General features: G+C 36.8%; 1 protein-coding gene across 4 annotated transcripts in view; it reads left to right on the plus strand.

Annotated features, from left to right (window-relative positions):
- ZCWPW2 (zinc finger CW-type and PWWP domain containing 2) overlaps window positions 1-26,002 on the plus strand; it is a 141,225-nt gene that overhangs the window by 97,126 nt on the left and 18,097 nt on the right. For all 4 annotated transcript variants that reach the window (XM_082415137.1, XM_082415139.1, XM_082415136.1 and 1 more), the window contains exon 5: window positions 20,697-20,743. In XM_082415137.1, coding sequence (XP_082271263.1) covers window positions 20,697-20,743 — 47 coding nt within the window. The remainder of the gene's footprint in view (window positions 1-20,696; window positions 20,744-26,002) is intronic.

Consider the following 26,002-nt stretch of genomic DNA (forward strand, 5'->3'; position numbering starts at 1 on the left):
AGAAATAATTACTACTAATTTTTTTGGCCTAAATTCTTCCTGCCCTGGAGAAATTGGCCCACTATTATGTTTCATGCAATTGTTTCATTGTTGAAATCTACAGGGTCAGTCAATGATACATAAGTATAGACCCAGTCATAGTATAACAAAATTCCGTGTCCTATACACATGATTTGGTTACCGTGTTTTTGTTGTATTAACTATTACTCCAAATCAGTGATTCTTCTGTTGGGTCTAGAAAACTTCTTCTTATTTAGGAAATTCATTATTTTTTATTTTCAGTTGTATTTTTTAAATGAATAGGGTATTTACTCATATAGTCTCTTCATAATTTAGTCTTAGGATTTTGTATTATTTGTAGGATGAATATTTTTTATATATTCTACATTTTAGAGTAGATGTTCTTATCTCCATCTTTGTTTCTCAGAATTATTTATTTCTAAATATACTAATTTTTTAGAGCACTTTTAGGTTCATAACAAAATTAAGCAGAAAGTACAGAGTTCCCATATACCCCCTGCGCTACACACGCACAACATCATTCACTGTCAACATCCTGCACCACAGTGGTTCATTTGCTACAATCTATGGACCAACACTGACACATCATTATAACCCAAAGTCCATAGTTTACATTAGGGTTCACTCTTGGTGTTGGACAGTCTATGGGTTTTGACAAATATATACAGTGACATGTATCTACCACTTTAGTATCATACAGAATTGTTTCATTGTTCTAAAAATCCCCTGTGTTCCACCTGTTCATTCCTCTCTCAGCCCAATCCCTACCCCTCTGACTGGCAACTACTGTCCTTTTTTTTTTTTTTCCAAATTTATTTTTATTGGAGTATAGTTGCTTTACAATGTTGTGTTAGTTTCTGCTGTACAGCAAAATGAATCAGCTATGTGTATACATATATCCCCTCTTTTTTGGATTTCCTTCCCATTTAGGTCACCACAGAGCATAGAGTTCCCTGTGCTATACATTATGTTCTCATTTGTTGTCTATTTTATACATGGTATCAGTAGTGTCTATGATCAATCCCAGTCTACCCATTCCTTCCACACACACCACCCTTTCCCCCTTGGTATCCATACATTTGTTCTCTACTTCTGTATCTCTATTTCTGCTTTGCAAATAAGATCATCTATACCATTTTTCTAGATTCCACATATACGTGCTAATACACGATATTTGTTTTTCTCTTTCTGACTTCACTCTGTATGATACTCTCTAGGTCTATCCACATCTCTACAAATGACCCAATTTCATTCCTTTTTATGGCTGAGTAATATTCTATTTTATATATGTACCACATCTTCTTTATCCATTCCTCTGTTGATGGGCATTTAGGTTTCTTCCATGTCCTGACTATGGTAGATAGTGCTGCAGTGAACATTGAGGTGCATGTGTCTTTTTGAATTATGGTTTTCTCTGGGTATATGCCCAGTGGTGGGATTGATGGGTCATATGGTAGTTCCATTTTTAGTTTTTTAAGGAACCTCCATACTGTTCTCCATAGTGGCTGTATCAATTTACATTCCCACCAACAGCATAGGAGGGTTCCCTTTTCTCCACACCCTCTCCAGCATTTATTGTTTGTAGATTTTTTGATGATGGCCATTCTGACCGGTGTGAGGTGATACCTCATTGTAGTTTTGATGTGTATTTCTCTAATAATTAGTGATGTTGAGCATCTTTTCATGTGCTTCTTGGCCATCTGTATGTCTTCTTTGGAGAAATGTCTGTTTAGGTCTTCTGCCCATTTTTGGATTGGGTTGCTTGCTTTTTTGATATTGAGGTCTATGTGCTGCTTGTATATTTTAGAGATTAATCCTTTGTCAGTTGCTTCATTTGCAAATATTTTCTCCCATTCTGAGGGTTGTCTTTTTGTCTTGTTCATGGTTTCCTTTGCTGTGCAAAACCTTTTAAGTTTCATTAGGTCCCATTTGTTTATTTTTGGTTGTTTTTTCATTTTTTATTTTCATTACTCTAGGAGGTGGTTCAAAGAAGATCTTGCTGCAATTTATGTCAAAGAATGTTCTGTCTACGTTTTCCTCTAAGAGTTTTATAGTGTCTGACCTTACATTTAGGTCTTTAATCCATTTTGAGTTTATTTTTGTGTGTGGTGTTAGGGAGTGTTCTATTTTCATTCTTTTACATGTAGCTGTCCAGTTTTCCCAGCACCACTTATTGAAGAGGCTGTCTTTTCTCCATTCTTGCCTCCTTTGTCATACCTTAGGTGACCATAGGTGCATGGGTTTATCTCTGGGCTTTCTATCCTGTTCCATTGATCTTCTATTTTTGTGCCAGTACCATACTGTCTTGATTACTGTAGCTTTGTAGTATAGTCTAAAGTCAGGGAGCCTGATTCCTCCTGCTCCGTTTTTCTTTCTCAAGATTGCTTTGGCTATTTAGGGTCTTTTGTGTTTCCATACAAATCTTAAAATTTTCTGTTCTAGTTCTGTGAAAAATGCCATGGGCAATTTGGTAGGGATTGCATTGAATTTCAAGATTGCTTTGGGAAGTATAGTCATTTTCACAATATTGATTCTTCTAATTCAAGAACATGATATAGCTCTCCATCTGTTTGTGTTGCCTTTGAATTCTTTCATCAGTTTCTTATAGTTTTCTGCATACAGGTTTTTGCTTCCTTAGGTAGATTTATTCCTAGGTATTTTATTCTTTTTGGTGCAGTGGTAAATGGGATTGTTTCCTTAATTTCTCTTTCTGATCTTTTGCTGTTAGTGTACAAGAATGTAAGAAATTTCTGTGTATTAATTTTGTATCCTGCAACTTTACTAAATTCATTGATTAGCTCTAGTACTTTTCTGGTGGTATCTTTAGGATTTTCTGTGTATAGTATCATGTCATCTGCAAACAGTGACAGTTGTACTTCTTCTTTTCCAATTTGGATTCCTTTTATTTCTTTTTCTTTTCTGATTGCCGTGGCTAGGACTTCCAAAACTATGTTGAATAATAATGGCGAGAGTGGACACCCTTGTCTTGTTACTGATCTTAGAGGAAATGCTTTCAGTTTTTCACCATTGAGAATAATGATTGCTGTGGGTTTGTCATATATGGCCTTTATTATGTTGATCTGGGTTCCCTCTATGCCCACTTTCTGGAGAGTTTTTATCATAAATGTGTGTTGGATTATCTATTGAGATGATCATATGTTTTTATTCTTCAATTTGTTAATATGGAGTATCAGATTGATTGATATGCATATATTGAAGAATCCTTGCATCTCTAGGATAAATCCTACTTGATCATGGTGTATGATCCTTTTAATGTGTTGTTGGATTCTGTTTGCTAGTATTTTGTTGAGGATTTTTGCAACTATGTTCATCAGTGATATTGACTTGTTGTTGTCTTTTTTTGTAGTATCTTTGTCTGGTTTTGGTATCCGGGTGATGGTGGCCTCGTAGAATGAGTTTGGGAATATTCCACCCTCTGCAATTTTTTGGATGAGTTTGAGAAGGATAGGTGTTAGCTCTTCTCTAAATGTTTGATAGAATTCACCTGGGAAGCCATCTGGTCCTGGACTTTTACTCACTGGAAGATTTTAATCACAGTTTCAATTTCATTACTTCTGATTGGTCAGTTCATATTTTCTATTTCTTCCTGTTTCAGCCTTGGAAGGTTGTACTTTTCTAAGAATTTGTCCATTTCTTACAGGTTGTCCATTTTATTGGCATATAATTGCTTGAAGTAGTCTCTTATGATCCTTTGTATTTCTGTGATGTCAGTTGTAACTTCTTTTTCATTTCTAATTTTATTGATTTAAGTCCTCTCCCTTTTTTCTTGATGAGTCTGCTAAAGGTTTATCGATTTTGTTTATCTTTTCAAAGAACCAGCTTTTAGTTTTATTGATCTTTGCTCTTATTGTCTTCATTTCTATTTCATTTATTTCTGCTCTGACCTTTATGATTTCTTTCCTTCTACTGTCTTTGGGTTTTGTTTGGTCTTCTTTCTTTAGTTGCTTTAGGTGTAAGGTTAGGTTGTTTATTTGAAATTTTTCTTATTTTTTGAGGTAGGAATGTATTGCTATAAACTTCCCTCTTAGAACTGCTTTTGCTGCATCCCAAACGTTTTGGGTCATTGTGTTTTCACTGTCATTTGTTTCTCTGTGATTTCCTCTTTGATTTCTTCAGTGATCTCTTGGTTATTTAGTAGCGTATTGTTTAGCCTCCATGTTTTTATATTTTTCACAGTTTTTTCCCTGTAATTTATTTCTAATCTCATAGCGTTGTGGTTGGAAAAGATGCTTAATACAATTTCAATTTTCTAAAACTTACCAAGGCTTGATTTGTGACCCAAGATGTCCATCTATCCTGGAGAATGTTCCATAAGCACTTGAGAAGAAAGTGTATTCTTCCGCTTTCTGGTGGAATGTCCTATAAATATCAATTAAGTCTATTTGATCTATTGTGTCATTTACAGCTTGTGTTACCTTACTTATTTTCTGCCTGGATGACCTGTCCGTTGGTGTAAGTGGGGTGTTAATGTCCCCCACTCTTATTGTGTTACTGTCGATTTCCTCTTTTAAGGCTGTTAGCATTTGTCTTATGTATTCAAGTGCTCCTATGTTAAGGTGCATAAATGTTTACAATTGTGATATCTTCTTCTTGGACTGATCCCTTGATCGTTATGATTGTAATAGTCATATGATCGTTGTCTCTTGTCATAGTCTTTATTTTAAAGTCTATTTTGTCTGATATGAGTATTGCTATTCCAGCTTTCTTTTGATTCCAATTTGCATGGAATAACTTTTTCCATCCCCTCACTTTCAGTCTGTATGTGTCCCTAGGTCTGAAGTGGGTCTCTTGTAGACAGCATATATGCGGGTCTTGTATCCATTCAGCTAGTCTGTGTCTTTTGGTTGGAGTATTTAATCCATTTACATTTAAGGTAATTATCAATATGTATGTTCCTGTTATTTTCTTAATTATTTTGGGTTTGTTATTGTAGGTCTTTTCCTTCTCTTGTGTTTCCTGCCTAGAGAAGTTCCTTTAGCATTTGTTGTAAAGCTGGTTTGGTGGTGCTGAATTCTCTGAGTTTTTGCTTGTCTGTAAAGCTTTTGATTTCTCTGTCAAATCTGAATGAGATCCTTGCTGGGTAGAGTAACCTCGGTTGTAGGTTTTTCCCTTTCATCACTTTAAATATGTCCTCCTGCCACTCCTTTCTGGCCTGCAGAGTTTCTGCTGAAAAATCAGCTGATAACCTTATGGGGATCCCCTTGTAGGTTATTTGTTGATTTTTCCTTGATGCTTTTAGTATTTTTTTCTGTGTATTTAATTTTTGTTAGTTTGATTAATATATGTCTTGGCATGTTTCTACTTGGGTTTATCCTGTATAGGGCTGTCTGTACTTCCTGGATTTGATTGACTGTTTCCTTTCCTATGTTAGGGAAGTTTTTAACTATAATCTCTTCAAATATCTTCCCAGGCCCTTTCCCTTTCTCTTCTTCTTCTGGACCCCAATAATTCGAATGTTGGTGTGTTTAATGTTGTCCCAGAGGTCTCTGAGACTGTCCTCATTTCTTTTCATTCTTTTTTCTTTATTGTGCTCCTCGGCAGTTATTTCCACCATTCTGTCTTCCAGCTCACTTATCCATTCTTCTGCCTCAGTTATTCTGCTCTTGATTCCTTCTAGTGTATTTTTCATTTCAGTTATTGTATTGTATATCACTTTTTGTTCTTTAGTTCTTCTAAGTCCTTGTTAAACATTTCTTGTATTTTCTGGATCTATGCCTCCATTCTGTTTCCAAGATCTTGGATCATCTTTACTTTCATTACCCTGAATTCTTTGTCAGGTAGATTGCCTATTTCCTCTTCATTTACTTGGTCTTGTGGGATTTTACTTTGCTCCTTCATCTGCAACATATTTCTCTGTCATCTCATGTTGTCTAACCTACTGTGTTTATGGTCTCCTTTCTGCAGGCTGCAGGGTTGTAATTCCTTTTGCGTCTGCTGTCTGCCGCCTCGTGAGTGAGGTTGGTCTGGGGGCTCATGTAGGCTTCCTGGTGGAAGGGACTGCTGCCTGCTCTCTGGTGGGTGAAGCTGAATCTTTTCCCTCTGAAGGGCAGGGCCATGTCAGGTGGTGTTTTGGGTGTTTATGAGCTTACTACGACTTTAGGCAGTCTGTCTGCTGATGGGTGGGGCTGTGTTCCTGTCTTGCTGGTTGTTTGTTGTGAGGTGTCCAGCACTGGATCCTGCAGGCAGTTGTGTGGGGCCAGCTCTTGGTGTTGATATGGATACCTCCAGGAGTGCACATGCCGATTAATCTTCCCTGGGCCCGGGAATTCTCTGGTGGTCCAGCATCCTGGACTTGGCACTCCCACCCAAAAGGCCCAGGCCCAACCCCTGGCCAGGGAACCAAGAGCCTGCAAGCTGCACATTGCAGCCAGAGAGAAAAGAAAGAAAAGAAAAGAAAAAGAAAGCAAACAGACAAACAAAACCCAAGACAAATACCAAAAGCAACAGCAAAGAAACAGCAGCAACACACAGACACAGAATAAATAAATAAATAAATAAATAAATAAATAAATAAATAAAACAAGAGAACAGACAAAAGAATTTAAAAATGAGAACAGTCAATAAGGACTAAACTAACAAAAATGAAAAATGAAACAAAAACAGAAAGCAAACAAACAACAAAAGAAGCAAAGAAAACATAAAATATACACATTAAAAACAATCAAAAATTTAAAAAAAACAAAAACAAGATAAACCACAAAACAGCAAAAAAGTGAAGTAAAAATAGAAAAGTAAAAAATATATATTAAAAAAAGAAAAATAATAAAAAGATAAAGAATAATAAAAGCAACAATACCAACAACTGAACAAAACGAAGCAAAGAAGAAAAGAATAACTAATAATAATATTTTCCTGGGGCCTCCTCTGTCAGTGTCCTTGCTCCCACCGTGAGCAGAGCCATCCCCCACCTCCCCAGGAGGCCTTCCAGTACTTCTAGGTAGGTCTGGACCTGCTTTGGGCACTGTGGGGCCAGCTCAGACTCTGACCTGGCCCAACTCCCGTGTGTACTTGCCCCTAAAGTCCACTGCTGCGAAGGCTAGATTGGTCTCAGTTGTGGGAACACTCGTCTATTCAGGTATTCCACAGATGCAGGATACCAAGCCGTTCTCTGGGATTTAATCCACAGCTTGTGTATCTGCACAGAGAGATTTTCATTCCTCTTCCGTAGTCACACCACCCCTGGGACTCAGCTTTGGTTTTGGCCCCACCTCTGCATGTGGGCCACCCTCAGGTGTCTGTTCCTTGCCCAGGCAAGAGGGAGCAAAAGCAGCGGCTGCTTTAGGCACACTTACTCACTCAGGCTGGGGAGGGGTACGACAGCTACAATTGGGTTGTGCGTGAGTTGCCTGCAGTGGCGTGGACCAGCAGGCAGTTGCAACAGACTGTGGCGCACTCGTTCTGGTGGGAATCCCTCCCAGTGCCCACGGAGGCAGGCACTGATGTGTGGGGGCGGTGGCAGCCCTGCCCCCCACGTGCCTCTCAACTGTGGTGCCTCGCTTTCCAGGCAGGCCATACTTCTTCTAGGGGCATTCCTGGCCATGCATCCCCTCACTCCTGTCCCCTCTGCTGTATGTGCACAGCCAACAGTGCTCCTCTCCCCATATCAGTTCTACCAACCCCTCACTTTAGCACTCAACCCCTGCCAGCATCGGCAGACTGTTGTCCCAGGCAGGGGTGCCCAGGGCTGATTCCCAAGGAGGCTTTGGGATGGGCAGCGCTCAGGCCCCAGAACCCACACGGGCGAAGGAGACCCTGGCCCGAGGGGCAGGCAGGCCCACTTAGATGGGAGCCCCTCCCAGTGCCCCCGGAGGCTGAAGAAGCTGGTGGGTGGGGAAAGGGGTTGTAATGGCGGCTCTGCCCCTTGCGCACCACTCAACAATACGCCTTGCTTCTGTGGTGTCCCGAGCTTTTTCCACAGACTTTCCTGGTTGTGGAGCTCCTTACTCCTGTCCCTTCTGGCTATCTTTTCACAGCCAACAGCTGTCCCCTCCCTGGGTCCATGCTCCAAATCCCACTTTCCAGCACCCAGCCCCCCTTTGCAACTGGCGACTCATGACTCAGACTGGAATGCACAGAGCTGTGGTGTAGATCATGCATGCAGTTCTTATTTTGTCCTGTCTTCCACAAACCATCCACTGCATTCTCCTTTGATCCCCCGAAGTTCCTTTTCTGTCCCAGCTGATTTCCCCACCATGAGGGAGTTTTTCTGAGTGTGGGAACCTCCCCTCACCTTCAGCTTTCCGCCAGGGCTGCTGGTCCCTTTTTTGATTCCTCTTTTCTTTTTTTCTTCTTTCTTTTGTCCTACCCGGTTGTTGAGGGGATTTTTCTTGTCCTTTTAGGTGTCTGAAGTCTTCCGCTCATGTTCAGCAGGTGCTCTGTGAGAATTGTTCCATTTGTAGGTGTATTCTTGAGGTACTTGTGAGGAGCGACAAATTCCATGTCCTCCTATTCCACCATCTTGACTCCTCTACTGTTCTTTTTACTGTCACCATAGTTTTGCCTTTTCTGGAATGTGACATAGTTGGAATCATATGGTATGTAGCTTTTCACATTGGCTTCTTTCACTTAGTAATATGCGTTTATGTTTCCCCGTATCTTTATAGCTCTTTTTTAAGCACTGAATTATATTCCATTGTTTGTATGTACCACAGTTCATTTATCCATTCACGCACTGAAGGATATCCTGGTTGTTTCCATGTTTTGGCAATTATTAATAAAGCTGCTGTAAACATCCGTGTGCAGGATTTTGTGTAGGCATAAGTTTTCAGCTCACTTGAGTAAATGAGCAAATACTAGGGAGTGCAATTGCTGGATTACATAGTAAGAATATGTTTAGTGTAAGAAACTGTCAAAGTATCTTCCAAAGTGGCTGTACCATTTTGCATTCCCACCAGCAATAAATGAGAATTCCTGTTGCTCCACATCCTTGGTGTGGGCCATTCTAATAGGTGTGTAGAGATATCTTATTGTTTTAATTGCAGTTCTCTAATGACATATGATGATGAATATCCTTTCATATACTTATTTGCCACCTTTGAATCTTCTTTTGTGAGTTGTCTGTTTATTGCTCATTTTGTAATCCAGTTGTTCATTTTCTTATTGTTGAGTTTTAAGATTTTTTGTATATTTTGAATAGCAGTCCTTTATCAGATATGTATTTTGTAAATATTTTCTTTCACTCTGTGGATTGTCTTATTCTCTTGAGCGTGTTCTTTGTAGAATAGAAGTTTTTAATTTTAATGAAATCCAGCTTATCAGTTATTTCTTTCATGCATCTTGCCTTTGGTATTATATCTAAAGAGTCATCAGCATGTCCAAAATCATCTAGATTTTCTCCTATGTTACTCTCTAGGAGTTTTACAGTTTTGCATTTTACATTTAGATGTGTGGTCTATTTTGAGTTAATTTTTGTGAAAGGTGTAAGGTCTGTGTCTAGATTCTTGTGTGTGTGTATGTGTGTGTGTGTGCACGCCATGTGGATATTTAGTTATTCCAACATCGTTTGTTGAAAACATTAGCTTTTCTCCATTATATTGTCTTTGCTCCTTTGTCAAAGATCAGTTGACTGTATTTGTTGGGTCTGTTTCTGGGCTCTGTATTCTGTTCCATTGATCTATTTTTATTCTTTTCCCAATATTATACTGTCTTGATCATTGTAGCTTTTTAGTAAGTCTTGAAGTCAGGTGGGATCAGTTCTTCAACTTTGCCGTTCTTCAATATTGTGTTAGCTTTTCTGGGTCTTTGTCTCTCCATAAAAGCTTTATAATCAGCTTGATATCTGCAAAATAACTTGAGATTTTGATTGAGATTGCATTGAATCTATAGGTCAAGTTTGGAAGAACAGAGATCTTGACAATATTGAGTTTTCCTATCCATGAACATGGACTATCTCTCCATTTATTTAGATCTTCTTTCATTTTTCATCAGAGTTTTATAGCTTCCCTGGTATAGATCTTGTCCATATTTTGCTAGATTTATGGCTAAGTATTTCATTTTGGGGGGTGTCTACATAAATGGTAATGTGTTTTCAATTTCAAATTCCACTTGTTCATTGCTGGTAAATAGGAAAACAGTTGACTTTTGTGTTAATATCAACCTTGTATCCTGCAACTTTGCTCTAATCACTTATTTCTTCCAGGAGTATTTTCCTTGATTCTTTTGGATTTTCTACTTAGATGATCATGTTATCTGCAAACAAAGATAGTTTTATTTATTTCTTCTCAATTTGTATCTTTTATTGTCCTATTGCATTAGTTGGGAGTTCCAATACAATATTGAAAAGAGTGGTGAGGAGGAAATGTCTTTGACTTGCTCCTGATCTTAGTGGGAAAGCTTTGCATTTCTCACCATTAAGGATGATGTTAGCTGTAGATTTTTTGTAGATTCTCCTCAAATTGAGGAAGTTTCCCTCTATTCCTAGTTTGTTGTGAGTTTTTATCATGAATGGGTGTTGGATTTTGTCAAGTGCTCTATCTGCTTCTATTGATATGATCATGTGACTTTTCTTCTTTAGCCTATTGATGTCATGGATTACATTAATTGATTTTGAATGTCGAACCAGCCTTGTATACCTGGAATAAATCCCACTTGATTGTGGTGTGTAATTCTTTTTTATACATTGGTGGATTTGGTTTGCTAATATTTTGTTGAGGATTTTTACATCTATGTTCATGAGAAATATTGATTGCTCTGTAGTTTTCATGTAATGTCTTTATTTGGTTTGGGTATTTCAGGTATACTGGCTTCATTGAATGAATTAGAAAGTATTCTGTTCGCTTCTATCTTCTGAAAGAGTTTATAGAGAATAGGTATAATTTCTTCCTTAAACGTTTGATAGAATTCACCAGAGAACTCACCTGGGCTTGATGCTTTCTGTTTTGGAAGTTTATTGTATTGATTCAGTTTTTAAACAGATACAGGCTCTTCAGATAGTCTATTTCTCCTGTGTGACTTTTGGCAGACTGTGTTTTTCAAGCAATTTGTCGATTTCATCTAGGTTATCAAATTTGTGGGCATGGAGTTATTCATAACATTTATTTATTATCCTTTTAAAGTCCATGGGATCTGTAGTGATGCCCCCTCTTTCATTTTTTGAAACTAGTATTTATGTTTTCTCTTTTCTTTTCTTAGTTAGCCTGGCTAGAGGCTTACTGATTTTATTGATTTTTCAAAGAGACAGCTTTTGGTTTTATTAATATTCTCTTTTGATTTCCTGTTTCCAATTTCATTTGTTTCTCCTCTAATTTTTATTTCTTTTCTCATGTTTACTTTAGATTTAACTGGCTCTTCTTTTTCTAGTTTCCTAAGGTGGAAGCTTGGCATACTGGTTTTAGATCTCTGGTCTTTCATAATATATGCATTTAATGCTATAAATTCCCCTCTAAACACTGCTTTCACTGTATCTCACAAATTTTGATAAGCCATATTTATTTTTTCCTCTCATTCAAAATATTTTAAAATTTCTTTTGAGATTTTTTTTGACCCATATGTTATTTAGAAATGTGTTGTTAAAGCTCCAAGTATTTGGGGATCTTCCAGTTATCCTTCTGTTTTTGATTTCTACTTTTATTCCGTTGTGATATGAGAGCAGATTATTGGATTGGATTGGTCAAAAAGTTCGGGTTTTTCTGAAACATCTTACGGAAAAACCCGAGCAAACTTTTTGGCCAACCCTATATGATATCTATTTCTTTAACTTTTTAAGGTATGTTTTATGGCCCAGAATGTAGTCTATCATGGTGAATGTTCCAAGCAAGCTTGAAAAGAATGTGTATCTGCTGTTGTTAAATGAAGTAGTCTATAGTCTGCTCTGCCTTTTGTAGAGCACTTCATATAATTCTGTTTTCTCTCCTTTCTTAGCATATCAATTATACTTTCTTTTTAATTTTTCTAGTGGCTTTCCTACAGTTTGCAATATTCATTTACAGTTATCCAAGTCCACTTTCAAATAACACTTTATAACTTCACGAGTAATGAATGTACCTTATATTAACAAAAATTTCCTGATTCCTCTTCTGTCTGTTGTATCATTGTTGTCATTCATTTCATACACACACACACACTATATAATTGAATATATTGTTGCTATCATTTTGAACAAAGTATTTTCTGTTAGATACATTAAGAATGAGAAAAATAAAAGTTTTTACCTTTACTTAGTCATTCTCTGCTGCTTTTCCTTTATGTAGATCCAAATTTCTGGTTTATACCATTTTCTATCTCTCTTTTATAATTTTTTTTATAGATTTATTTATTTTTATTTATTTATTTTTGGCTGTGTTGGGTCTTCATTTCTGCTCATGGGCTTTCTCTAGTTGCAGTGCACGGGAGCTCCTCTCCGTTGTGGTGCATGGGCTTCTCATTGTAGTGACTTCTCTTGTTGCAGAGCATGGGCTCTAGGCACACAGGCTCTAGAGTGCAGGCTCAGTAGTTGTGGTGCATGGGCTTTGTTGCTCCGCGGCATGTGGGATCTTCCCAGACCAGGGCTCGAACCCGTGTCCCCTGCACTGGCAGGCAGATTCTTAACCACTGCACCACCAGGGAAGTCCCTCTATCTCTCTTTTAACATTTCTTGTAAGGCAGGACTTCTAGCAATAAATTCCCTCAATTTTTCTTTGTCTCACAATTTGTATATTCCTTTAGTTTTGAAGAATAATTTTACAGGGTACAGAATTCTAATTTTGTGGGGTTTTTCTCTCAACACTTTAAATATTTCACGCCACTCTCCTCTTGCTTGCATGGTTTCTGAAAGGAATTGGATGAAATTCTTATCTTCCCTCCTTTATAGGTAAGGAACAAAGATAAGAATTTCCCCTCTCTGGCTTCTTTCAAGAATTTTCTTTATTTTTGATTTTCTGCAGTTTAAATAGGACATGCCTAAGTGTAGTTTTTATTGGCATTTGTCCTGCTTGGTGTTCTCTGAGCTTCCTGGGGCTATGGTTTGGTGTCTGACATTAATTTGGGGAAATTGTCAGTCATTATTAATTCAGACATTTCTTCTGTCCCTTTCTCTCTTTTCCTTCTGGTATTCCCATTACACGCATGTTACACTTTCGTAGTTGTCCCATAGATCTTGGGTATTCTGTTCAGTTTTTTTTTTTCAGTCTTTTTTCTCTTTGCTTTATCAGTTTTAGAAGTTTCCATTGATGTATCCTCAAAGTCAGAGAGTCTTTTCTCAGCTGTGTCCAGTCTACTGATGAGCCCATCAAAGGCATTCTTCGTTTCTGTTACAGTGTTTTGATCTCTAGTGTTTCTTTTTTATTATTTCTTAGAATTTCTATATCTCTGCTTACATTGCGCACCTGTTCTTGCAAGTTGTCTACTTTTAACATTAGAGCCCTTGGTATATTAACGGTAGTTGCTTTAAATTCACAGTCTGATAATTCCAACATCTATGCCATATCTGGGTCTGCTTCCAGCGCTTGCTCTGTCACTTCAAACTGTGATTTCCCTTTTAGTATGTCTTGTAATTTTTTGTGGAAAGGTGAACATGATGTACTAGGTAAAAAGAACTGTGGTAAAGAGGCCTTTACTAGTGCAGTGGTAAGGTGTGTGGGGTAGGGGAGGCATTTTGTAGTCCTGTGATTAGGTCTCAGTCCTGGGCTTTGAGTTTCATGAGTGCTTCTCGTTTTTTTTTTACTGCTTAGGTGGTCCATGATGGCTAAAGGGGGCTGGAGTTGGAATTCCCTTCCCCCACATGGAAGGCTACAGCAGGCTGGATTTGGGCGTTTCCCTTCCCCCAGGCTGGTTAGGCTCTGAAAAAACCCCAGTAGGTTAGGTTCTGGTAAAATAGTTTCTCTTGAGGGCAGGCCTTGTTAGAAGAATTGAAAGCTCTGGCATATTTCAGAACGGTTACTTTTTTCCTCCCACTGCCTGAAGCATAGGGAATTATTTTCCCAGTTGGCACTGTGAGAACTTGATGGAGCTCCTGGAGGTAAATTCACCAAAGTACATCTCCCTCCCCCAGGACTGGATCCCTCTGGGGTTTTTCTCTCTCAGGCTTGTTCACACTGAGCCTCCAGCACTTCGTGGATTTCAGTTCCTATTTCCCTCCCAGGCATTGGCTCTTGGCGAGGTTTCAACTCTAGTAAGTTGTGGTTCTTTTAATTTGCCAGTAAACAATTTGTCTCTCCAAATTTGGGGGCAGTGCTTTGCCCTGTGAACTCAGTCCCTGAGGAATCTAAGAAGAGTTATTGATTTTCAGTCTGTTCATCTTTTTACTTGTTGTTAGGATGGAGTGGTGACTTCCAAGCTCTTTACTGCCAGACAGGAAACTGGACTGTCCTTTTTGTTTTTAAGAAAATGCTCTCAGCTGTCATGTTTAAAGAAGAACATACTGACAGTTTTTCTGAGGCCATGAATGGACAAGCTTTAGAAAAATTATTTAAAGAAGAGAAGCCATTGATTTATATTAATATTTGTACCTCTAATATTGTTGTAAATAAAAATTTTTAACATCTGTTATGGGTCATGAGGCATAACCATCTCTACTCATTTGGAACATTTTCATTTTCTACCTGCAGCTTCTCTTTTATACTTTAAAAATATGATTTGGATGTATCTCAGAAGAGGCCCTTTTAATTATCCAAATCTACATTTCCTGTTAACTGCTTTTCACTCTGTGTGTGAGGGTCCTTACATGCAGAGATTTCTGAAGGGAGGAAATTAAACCTTTCTCACTAGGGAGAATGCAGCTCTTAGAAAGTAGTTAATGCTGCTGAAGTTGAACATGGACCTACTGTTACTATCAGAGAAACCGCTAGTGATTGTTATGTTTTTAAGTATTACATCAGAATTTCCCTTTGGCATTTGAAATTAGAGTGGTTCTCTTGCATTGGAAGACGATTCTGCAACTTTTGAGCATAAAAAGTTCCTTGAACAACAGTTTGGATATTTCTGTTCCCAATTCATCTCCCTACTGGAAATTTTACATAAGAATGACTTATGTTTTGAGGAGAAACATAAATTTCTATTCTGTTATCATTAACTCTCAATATATGATCAGGGTCTTTTGGATCCAATTTTAGTTTCTGTGTTTCTTTTTGTGCAGTTTTAGCTATTTGTACAGATTAATGTTTCATTGTGATTTTTATTGTTATCAGAGGTCTTCAAAAGAACAGGGAGAAAAAAATTTTTAGATACAACTAAACTTATTCTATCTTGTAACTGCTATCAGGTTTCACTGGGCCACGATCTTTTTTCTTCCTCTCTTTTGAAACATTTTGCTATTTTATCATTACTCATCAATTATTCCTAACTATGTTTGAAAGACAAATAATTATTTAAATGGAATAATGATGGAATAACTTAAAAAGAGACAATAGTGAAATATATCATCAATGAACTATTTTTCCTAGTACTACAAGGAGGTCTCTCTCTTTCTCTAACACACATACCAATTAGCTAAAATGAAAGAGAACATTTTTGATTATCTAAAATCCACCAGACATTGTTTTAGGAGCTTTATTTATGTAGATTATATTATTTAAATCTCACAGTATACCAATATATTACTCCTGGGTTATCAGTAAAGAAACTGAAGGTCTGAGAACATACAGTGTTTTATATTTTACACTGTCTAGTATAGTAACTTATGCCATGTAAATATGCTATGTATTTCAATTAATAAATTATATTAATTTGTTCAGGTACAATGTATATTTCAGATCCATATAATATTTTGAATAAAATACATATACATTTAATTAAGTATAAAAAAATTGAGCACCTGTGCATATGAAAAATGGTCCCTGCCCTGAGACACATCTTAGCCTTGCAGAGTGCTTACACATACATTGATACATAATATCAATACAAGTTAGAAAGTTCTATGGCCTAAGGTGACTATGGATTTGCAAAAGAGGTGGGAATTTCTCCTAGTTGAAGAATCATCTGTGTTGGTAGATGGTCTTGTACGTTCATCAGTAGGGAAAATGTGTACTCCAGAAGAAGGGATTATTTCAAGCACACAGCTGAGCACAGGAAAAAGGGCAGTTTACATGTGGCCAGCCAGTTGTAGGTATAAATATAATAACCTGCTCCTCTAGATTTCTATGTTTTATGAAAATAATTTTTTTACTACAAAATTTGCTTTTAGATAGCAAGCATTTATTTTCTCTTATATTCTTGGGTATTTATCCTTTTTGTTTTACTTGTTCATTGTGAATTATAATCCTATATTGTAAATTAAATTTCTATGCATTTTTCTTTAATGTTAAATGTAACCCTAAAACTTTACAATTAATGTCCATAGCTCTTTCCATTTTTCATTACCACAATATTAAGGTTTCTAAAACATATCTATGAATAAATATTTACATATAATCTATTCAATTATGGAATTCCAGATTGAACATTTTTTAAAAATCCAGCAGTTGTGCCAATGATTTTTACTAATACACACACATACATACTTTTGCTCATATCAAAATTATATCTTGAAATAATTTTCTATACAGTTGACCCTTGAACAACATGAGTTGGAACTGCGTGAGTCCACTTACACGCAGATTTCAACGAATTCACTTAATAAATATATGGAAAATTTGGGGGAGATTTGTGACAACTTGAAAAAATTCACAGATGAACTGCATAGCCTAGAAATATTGAAAAAATTAAGAAAAAGGTATGTCATGAACGATTAAAATATATGTAGATACTAGTCTATTTTATCATTTACTACCATGAAATATGCACAAATCTATTATAAAAAGTTAAAATTTACCAAAATGTATGCAAACACAGATTGTATGTGGAACCATTCATAGTCGAGAGAAATGTAAACAAGCATAAAGATGCAGTATTAAACCATGATTGCATAAAGATAACTGTGATACACACTGTACTACGGTAATACTTTCCTAGCCATTTCCTGCTGCTGTAGCAGTGAGCCCAAATGTAGTGCACATCTGCTTAAAACGCTGTGACACCAGTCACCTCTGCATGAGCAGTTCGTCTTTCCACTAAGTGGCATATCACAGTAGAAAGTTCTTTCTTGCGGTTCTCATGTATTCGGTTGGCCAAAAAGTTCGTTCGGTTTTAAGTAAAAATAAAAGACGCGTTTTTCATTTTTACCAGAATTTTATTGAACAATGTATTCACTAACTGAACGAATTTTTTGGCCAGCCCAATATTTTCCATAATATTCAGTGCAATACCATAAACCCTGAATAGCACCACGGGACCCACAAAGTGCCACTCGTGATGTTGGAAGTGCTCCCAAGAAATAAGTCATGCTTGGTATGTACCATAGATTGAGGTCTGCAGCTAAAGTTGCCACCATTTCAAGATGGATGAATCCAACCATTGTTTAAAAGAAAAAAGAGAAGGAAAGGAAGTTTGTGAAGCCGTCACTGTGGTTACACCAGCATGTGCAAAAACCTTGCACTTTTTGTGCAGTACCTTTTTATCTTGAATTGAAGATGTGGCCTTAATGTGGGTGCAGGTTTGCTATCAGAAGGACATACCTTAGACTCTAATATGATTCAAGAACAAGTGAGGTCATTATTTGACAACTTAAAGCAAATGGAAGGTGAAGGATCTAAAGTTGGAGAATTTAATGCCTGCAAAGGATGGTTTGATAATTTTAGAAAGAGGTTTGGCTTAAATGTCAAGATAACAGGAGAAGCAGCTTCTGCTGACCAAGATAACAGGAGAAGCAGCTTCTGCTGACCAAGAGGCAGGAGACAAGTTCCCAGGCACCATTAAGTCACTGAGGAGAAAGGATGTCTGCCTGAACAGATTTTTAATGCAAACAAAAGTCCGTTCTGGAAAAAAATGCTGCAAAGGATATTTGTTAGTAAGGAAAAGAAGCGAGTATCAGGATTTAAAGCAGGAAGGAATAGGCTAACTGTATGATTTTGTGCAAATGCAGTTGGGTTTATGATCAGAACTGCCCTTATCCGTAAAGCTGCGAACCCATAAGACTTGAAGGGAAAAGATAAACAGCAGCTGCCAGTCTTTTGGTTGTACTACTAGAAGAAGGCCTGGATGACAAGAAGCCTTTTTCTGGATTGGTTTCATCTGTGCTTTGTCACCGAAGTCAGGAAGTACTTTGCCAGGAAGGGACTGCCTTTTAAAGTTCTTCTGATATTAGACAATGCCCCTGGCCACCCAAAACCCCATGAGTTCAACACTGAAGGCATCAAAGTGGCCTACTTGCCCCCCAAACACAATGTCTCTAATTCAGGGGGTCATAAGGACCTTGTAATGCTCATTACTCACAGTGCTCTATGGAAAGGATTGTCAACGCTGTGGAAGAGAATCCTGATAGAACGTCGTGAAAGTCTAGAAGGATTATACCATTGAGGATGCCATTGTTGTTATAGAAAATGTTGTGAGAGCCATCAAGCCTGAAACAATAAATCCCTGCTGGAGAAGATTGTGACCAGATGTTGTGCATGACTTCACAGGATTTACGATGGAGCCAATCAAGGAAATCATGAAAGAGATTGTGGATAAGGCAAAAAGGGTAGGGGGTGAAGAGTTTCAAGATACGGATCTTGGAGAAATTCAAGAGCTAAGAGACACCACAACAGGGGAATTAACAGATGAGTGCTTCTGAACCAGGGCTAGATGAGGAAGAAGATGTAGAAGAAGCAGTGCCAGAAAACAAATTGACATCAGACAAGCTGGCAGAAGGTTTCCGAATATTCAAGACGGGTTTTGACTTTTTACAACATGGACTCTTCTATGATATGGGCTAAAGCAAAACAACAGGAACGCTTCTACGATACAGGCGCTGAAACTAAAGCAAACGGTGGAAGAAGGGTTGGTACCATATAGAAACATTTTTGGAGAAATGAAAAAGCAAAAAAGTCAGACAGAAATTAAGATGTATTTCTGTAAAGCTACACCAAATGTGCCTGCCTCTCCTGTCTCCCCTTCCATCTCCTCCACTTTGTCTGCCTCTGCCACCCCTGAGACAGCAAGTCCAACCCCTCCTCCTCTTCCTTCTCCTCGGCCTAGTCAGCGTGAAGTTGACAAGGATGAAGACCTTTATGATGATCCACTTCTACTCAATGAATAGTAAATAATCATCTTGCCATACAGTTAATAAACTTATCTGTTGTGTATTATGAGAATATCTTCGTATGAAAATGGAATACCTGTATGGCAAGTACTGTATGAGACTTTTTGTGTCCTCATCATCATCAGTGCCCAAGTATTCATCATGTAGAACATTGTGTGCAAGGTGTATATTGAAGTGGATAGCCTAACCTTATATAGGCATAAGGTGAGTGATATTTAACATAAAAGTAATAACATGTTAGTTTTCTTACTGTCTTATACCTTCGCTTTCAAAGAATTATATTACCATACAGTATGTCTCTCTTTCTCTCTCTCATAATTGGAGATACTGCATATCAACGTATCATCACAAGTAAGGGGTTTTTAACAAAATGTAACAGTGTTTCCCATCCTGTCTTAAGAGTATGACTGTACTACTCTATGCCATAAAAATGTGACAACCATTCATTCATTAGTGTATAGGAAAGGCTACTGTGAAACAATCATATCGATTACACTAGGCAACCATAAAGCAGTCATGTTGCTGTTTCTTTGTTAAACATGAATTTCTTTTTCACATTATCTTTTAATTTTTGATGTCTAGTGTTAGTAATACGTATGACATCTACAGTGTTTTGTATCATAGAAGACATTATTGCTGTAGGTACTGACAGGCAGATGATTCATCTTGTAAACAGATAACTAACAGCATTGATATATACAGTACAGTACTGTAAATGTTTTTTCTCTTACTATTTGCTTAATAACATTTCTTTTCTCTGGCTTAGTTTATTGTAAGAATACAGTGTATAATACATATAACATACAAAATATGTGTTACTCGACTGTTTATGTTATCACTAAGGCTTCCAGTCAACAGTAGGCTATTAGTTGTTAAGTTTTAGGGTAGTCAAAAATTATATGTGGATTTTTCACTGTGCAAGGGGTCGGCACTTTTAACCCCCATGCTGTTCAAAGGTCATCTGTTCTCTATTTGATTAGACTCTTCATTCTTGCTGAGTCTTTCTCTGAGGCACTGTTGGCAGCTCAGGGGCCCCAGATGGAGGCAGCAGGCATAAAGCTTAGGGACTTGTAGTCAAATGGATCTGCCCCACTGCATGACCTCATGCTGTGAAGTGCAGATGGAGTACGCCCCTTTTAAAACTATCACGAGGATTAAATAAGATATTGTCTCTATGAAGTCTTTATTACATGTCTGGCTGGTAGTATAGGGTTGGCCAAAAAGTTTGTTAGGGTTTTTCCAAACTTTTTGGCCAGCCCAATAGATGTACACGTAGAGGTAGCTGGGATTTAGTTCCAGATCTTACATACTCTAGAGCACATAAGCTGACCAGAGTCTAGAAATAAGATACACTAGGTGCTAGCTGGTGGACATCCAACCAGCCATCAGATTTAAGGGAGGAGGTTTGTCGAATAAGTATACCGATCCCTGATGTTATTACTTTTGGATTACTTAGTTTTACTCAACTCTGGGAGCTGAGTTTGTTAGCATTTTGATCAAAAGAACCACTGAAAACACATATCATGGTATGAGAAAGTAGAAAATTCTAATGTGTAATGTTGCATTTATTTGAACAGGAGTGTAGTTCACTTTTTTGAAGCAGCCATACCTTATTATCTTACAGACAAATCCAAAGCAGATGGCAAAGTTGCTGTGGTGGCCAAGAAAAGGGTAAGATCATGTTTTATTAAATCAAATATACAGACTTCAAATTCAATCTGATTAACACTATTTTTAAACGAAAATTAAATTAATATTTTAAATCAAAATGACATATAATCAAATTTTTCTTCTAAATGTTAGTTGACACTAGGAATTTAATATTTATGGTTACTTATATCAATGTTATAGAATTATCAAATATTAGAATAATAGAAAATCGTAAGTTAACAAATAAACAGTTACTTTTATTTGTATATACTCTCATATACTAAAATATTTTTAATATGTCATGTTATTATAATGTATGCAATCTTCATAGAAAATTCAAATAATTAAAATTCACAGCTTAATATGGACTTTACCTTAAAGTTAAGTAGAGAACAATATCAGACATTTGTATGAATCTTTTTAATGAAAATTTGTAAAGTTAATAGCATTTTAAAAGAATTTTAAAAATTTAACATGTCTTTCTATATACATTGTGTGTGGAGATATGTTTAACTCTAGTTACTGTCAAAACTGTGATTGGGATAGGTTGAGCCTTGACAGTCTCCTTAAGTGGCAATATTCTCGAATAGTAGTTTCTCTCCTTGTGTCCACCACTACCAGTGCTTTTCCCACTCCCTTGCCAGCTTTAGATATCACCAATTTTTACATATTTGCCAATATTTGAAAGGAGAAAAATATGCCATTGTTATTTCAGTCTGCTGTTATTTGTTCTTTTATTTTAGCGAGGTTGAGCATTTTTCATATATTTATTGGACATATTTCTTCTGAAAACTGCCTATGCATATCTTTGCCCATTTCTTTCATGGGCTTTTTTTACTTTGATTGATTGATTTATAGGTTGAACTGCTTCTTTGGATCTTCATTTCCTTATGAAGGCTCCCCTGTCACATAAAACTTACCTTAGATAAATTTGTGTGCTTTTCTCTTTTTAATCTATCTTTTGTTACAGAGGCCCCAACCGAGCACTTAGAAGGATAGAGGAAAGAGACATTTTTCCTCCCTTACACAAACCAGTTATCCGAATACCATTTATTGACTAATAAATAATCTTTCCCTTCTTTACTTTACTGTTTTTCTTTTGTTATCCTCTTTATAGTATACAGTATACCTTCTTCATAATATAACATATAGCATTTAACATGTCAAAATATCTGTTTCTATATCTGTCATGTATCTAGTCTTAAAAAGAATTCTAAATTGCTGTAATTATTGTTTCTCTATCCTTTCTTTAATGTGTGGATTGGTGAACCTTCATTACCCTGCTTATTCAAAAATTGTTTTCATAGTTCTTGCCTGTTTAGTTTTTCAGATTGTATGTATGTATGTATATTATGATGAATTGACATTTTAAAAACCCTTTCTGTCTGGGGAGGCACTGTCCCTCCCAAGACTAGCCAGTTCTTCTAGATGGCACAGGGTACATCTTTCATATGCACCAACAAATTCCAAACATCACCCAGCTACCTTCTTCTCAAATTCTCAAATACCAAGCCAGTATTGCGCCTGCCCTAAATTATCCCAGGGCCAGGTTCCAGCCAATGGAGACCACCCCTCTAGACCAAAGCCTTCCAGAATTATTCAAAGTAGCCAGTCCTAAACTGTTTACCCTACCCTACCTTTCCTTTCCCATGGAAACCTCAATAAAGGCACAATTTAAATAGTTTTAACAACACACAGATGAACTTTAGAAATATTTAGTTAAGTCTCCCAAGAAAAATTCTGTTGAGGTGATGATTGGTATTGTAGAAAATCTATGTATTAATTTGGAGAGAAATTACATGTTTATAAAGTGAATGCACACACGTAGAAATATGTCTCTTTATCATTTTTTCTTTAGTTTTTTTCAATGTAGAATTTTACATATTTCTAACTAAGGCCTTCCCACATATTTGTTACTAATTGGAAAAGGATCTCTTTTTTATTTTTTCTAATTAAAAAAGAAATCATTTATTTATTTATTTATTTATTTATTTTTGGCTGCGTTGGGTCTTCATTGCTGTGCGTGGGCTTTCTCTAGTTGTGGCGAGCGGGGGCTGCTCTTTGTTGCGGTGCGTGGGCTTCTCATTACAGTGGCTTCTCGTTGCAGAGCTTGGGTTCCAGGCATACGGGGTTCAGTAGTTGCAGCACGCAGGCTCAGTAGTTGCAGCACATGGGCTCTAGAGTGCAGGCTCAGTAGTTGTGATGCACGGGCTCAATTGCTCCATGGCATGTAGGATCTTCCCGGACCAGGGATCGAACCCTTGTCCCCTGCATTGGCAGGTGGATTCTTAACCACTGTGCCACCAGGAAGCCCCCTCTAAATTTTTTTAGCTTATATATAGAAAGTATGCATGTATGCATATCTTTTTTTCTAACACTTTATTTTTATTAATGCCAAGAGTTTAACTTATACCTCTTGAAAGACAAAATTAATGACCACTTTCTTTTTTTTTTTCGTACACACACACTGTATTTTATTTTTACAAGAGATAAATAGACTGACACCAAGCATTGTAAATGGATGACCACAACAAAAGCAACAATGATTGCAATTACCAAACACGAAAACACACTCATATTATGTCATAATATTGACATTCAGTCCAGTAATCCTCCACTGTAACAGCTCCTTTAGTTTGCAGTGAAAATTGATTTCTATATTCTTTGCCTCTGAGTCCTTGTGGGATTTTTTTTTTTTAATTCAAACAAAGTCACAAAAATTATAATCATCCTCATCAGTTCACTCAGTCCCATGTAATTAATTTTTTTTTCATCTTGATCTTTTGTTAGCACTTTTATGAGTTCATCAGTTTTTCATTAGAGTTCTGAAAATGCTTATTCATTCAGTTCAGCAGTACAGTTACCAGAAACGAATGACCACTTTCTTGATTTATACATTTATGTATGAAGAATTCAAGCTATTATATTTTCTGATAAAAAAAAATTTTCCCCCAAATTATTGCAAAAATTCTTCATAATAAGCAGGAAAATTTCATTAGCCCAATTGCAGAAGTCACTTACATTTTATGAGTAGATGTCTGGATATTTGTGCTAATTAATTAAGCTTGCTTATTAACATAGAATTCATGTACTGCAACTCACTTGATTCACTTAGCTTTATATGCATCTTTCCACAAAGATAAATATTATAATAGATCTCTACTGCTGGCTTCTAGCACCAGGCAGAGAGATACCTCAGGAAAGTATAGTAAGTAGAGGAACCCCTTGGGAAGAGTCACAGTCAGGTTTCAAAACTCATTTAATATCCTTTTGGATTTTACTTTTCTTCACCTTTCCATAGACCAGTGTTCCCAAAACTTGAATCATTCAGGTATTCCATCATCATTTTGCCATTTTCTGTGCTGTTAGTTACTATAGTTTTCTTTCATTTGATTAACCTTTTTAGTAATTTAATTTTTTTATTGAGGTAAAATTTAAACACCGTGAAATGCACAGATCTTAAGGGTGGAGTTTGATGAGTTTTTCTTAAGTGTATACACCCATGTAACTACCATTCCAGATTAAAATAGAGCACATTTTCATTACCCCAAAAAGTTTCCTAACCAAAATTTTAAGATGTTAATGTACTCTTTTGATGTGAGTTGCATTTTCAAATATATAAATAAATATATATTAATATAGAAAATTGTCCATTTATCACTTTACATCATCAGTGGAAACCTTCACATAGAAAGTTCTTTTTGTACTAATTGCAGTTTCCCTGTTCTCAAACTCTGTGCCACTCTATGGCAGTATTATGAAACAGCCTTCCAGGGGAGTGATTTTTAACAAGATATTCTTTAGTAACTTAAAAAGTAAACCTGCCTGATTAGGTTGCAAGCTTTACCTCTTTTATCTTGAATTAAAATCTATAGGAATTCTGTAGGATAACTATTAGTAGGAAAGTAGTAAAATTACACAAAATGGATTAATTGTTGATATCCAGAGACTTTTATATACCATTTATGAGAACAAGCAAAGACCCCTTGATTTAGAGTACCTCTTTTCTAGTGTGGATGATTGTATTTGTTTCTTAAATAGAAAAGTCTACTATGGGACTTACATATTTGCTTACCCCTGTTTTTGACTTGACTTTCAGTTTATGGATCTGACTTCAACCAAACTGACCTTCTTGTAGTTTTCTTAAGATGGGCAGTGGGAATGGGAGGACCTGGGATAGAGGGGAAGTGGGCATAGGGGTGAGTATAGCAGGCGTGAAAATCCCTTTGTTTTTCTTCCCTGGAAGTAAAATGACAGCATCCTAGTGTGAGGGCCACACTGGTCTCCAAGCTCTCAGGTTGTTGTCCAGCAGCCGGCTTACAGTTTACAAAAGGTAGGTTTTCCACCCACAGGGCTGCTAGGCGCCTCTTGTTTTCAGGGGTTTCAGGTCCGAAGGGGAGTGCTTTGGGAGGTGGAAGTGGTGGGAGTATCCTAATCCGATGACTTGTCCCAGTGCACTGATTTATCTGAGAAAATTCAAAGTTTAGTTATGCAGACCTGGTACTTGGTAAACAGAAATTCATCTTTATCAGTAATATCCTCTCTTAACTTTTAAGAATTGTTTTCATCCTAATTACTAAAAAACAAAATATCATTTTTAAAATGTCACCATTTATAATAATAGAAGATTGTATTAATTTTTGTTTCTCTACACATTATGCCCATTTGAAAATTCACTCAAGGTATTAATTCACTTGGAATTCAAGTTCAGTAATACTTAAAATCTAGTGTCAGATTCCAGAAATTCAAAACTTTTCAACCATAACTCTCCACGTTTTCTATTCTGTATTTTAACTTTGAGCCAGAAGGCAATAAAAAGAATTCTACAAAATGTGATTGCTCTTTTGTTAAGATACAAAAACCTTTTCAACTTGAGTCCTACTAATCACATGAAGAGCAGGTGTTGTCCTTTGTTATTTGGGACTAAACGTATTATGCAGCTTTCTTCAGTTTTGTTGGTTATATTCATTACAAGTATAGTCCTTTCTCTCATCCAGACACACAAATTATGACTCCAACATCAAGCTACACACATGATGAATCTGGGTTTCTTCCAAAGTTTGGGATATTTCTCATTCACTGTCACCTTCCTCATGCCATTCCATTAAAACCAAAACCAATCTTACTAATTCATAGAAAAGTGGATATAACATACAAAAGGAATAAAATAATAAAAATAATAAAAGTAGGGTTTCCCTGGTGGCGCAGTGGTTGAGAATCTGCCTGCTAATGCAGGGGACACGGGTTCGAGCCCTGGTCTGGGAAGATCCCACATGCTGC

This window comes from Balaenoptera physalus (genome assembly GCF_965194825.1).
Source record: "Balaenoptera physalus genome assembly, chromosome: 11".
Taxonomy (NCBI): domain Eukaryota; kingdom Metazoa; phylum Chordata; class Mammalia; order Artiodactyla; family Balaenopteridae; genus Balaenoptera; species Balaenoptera physalus.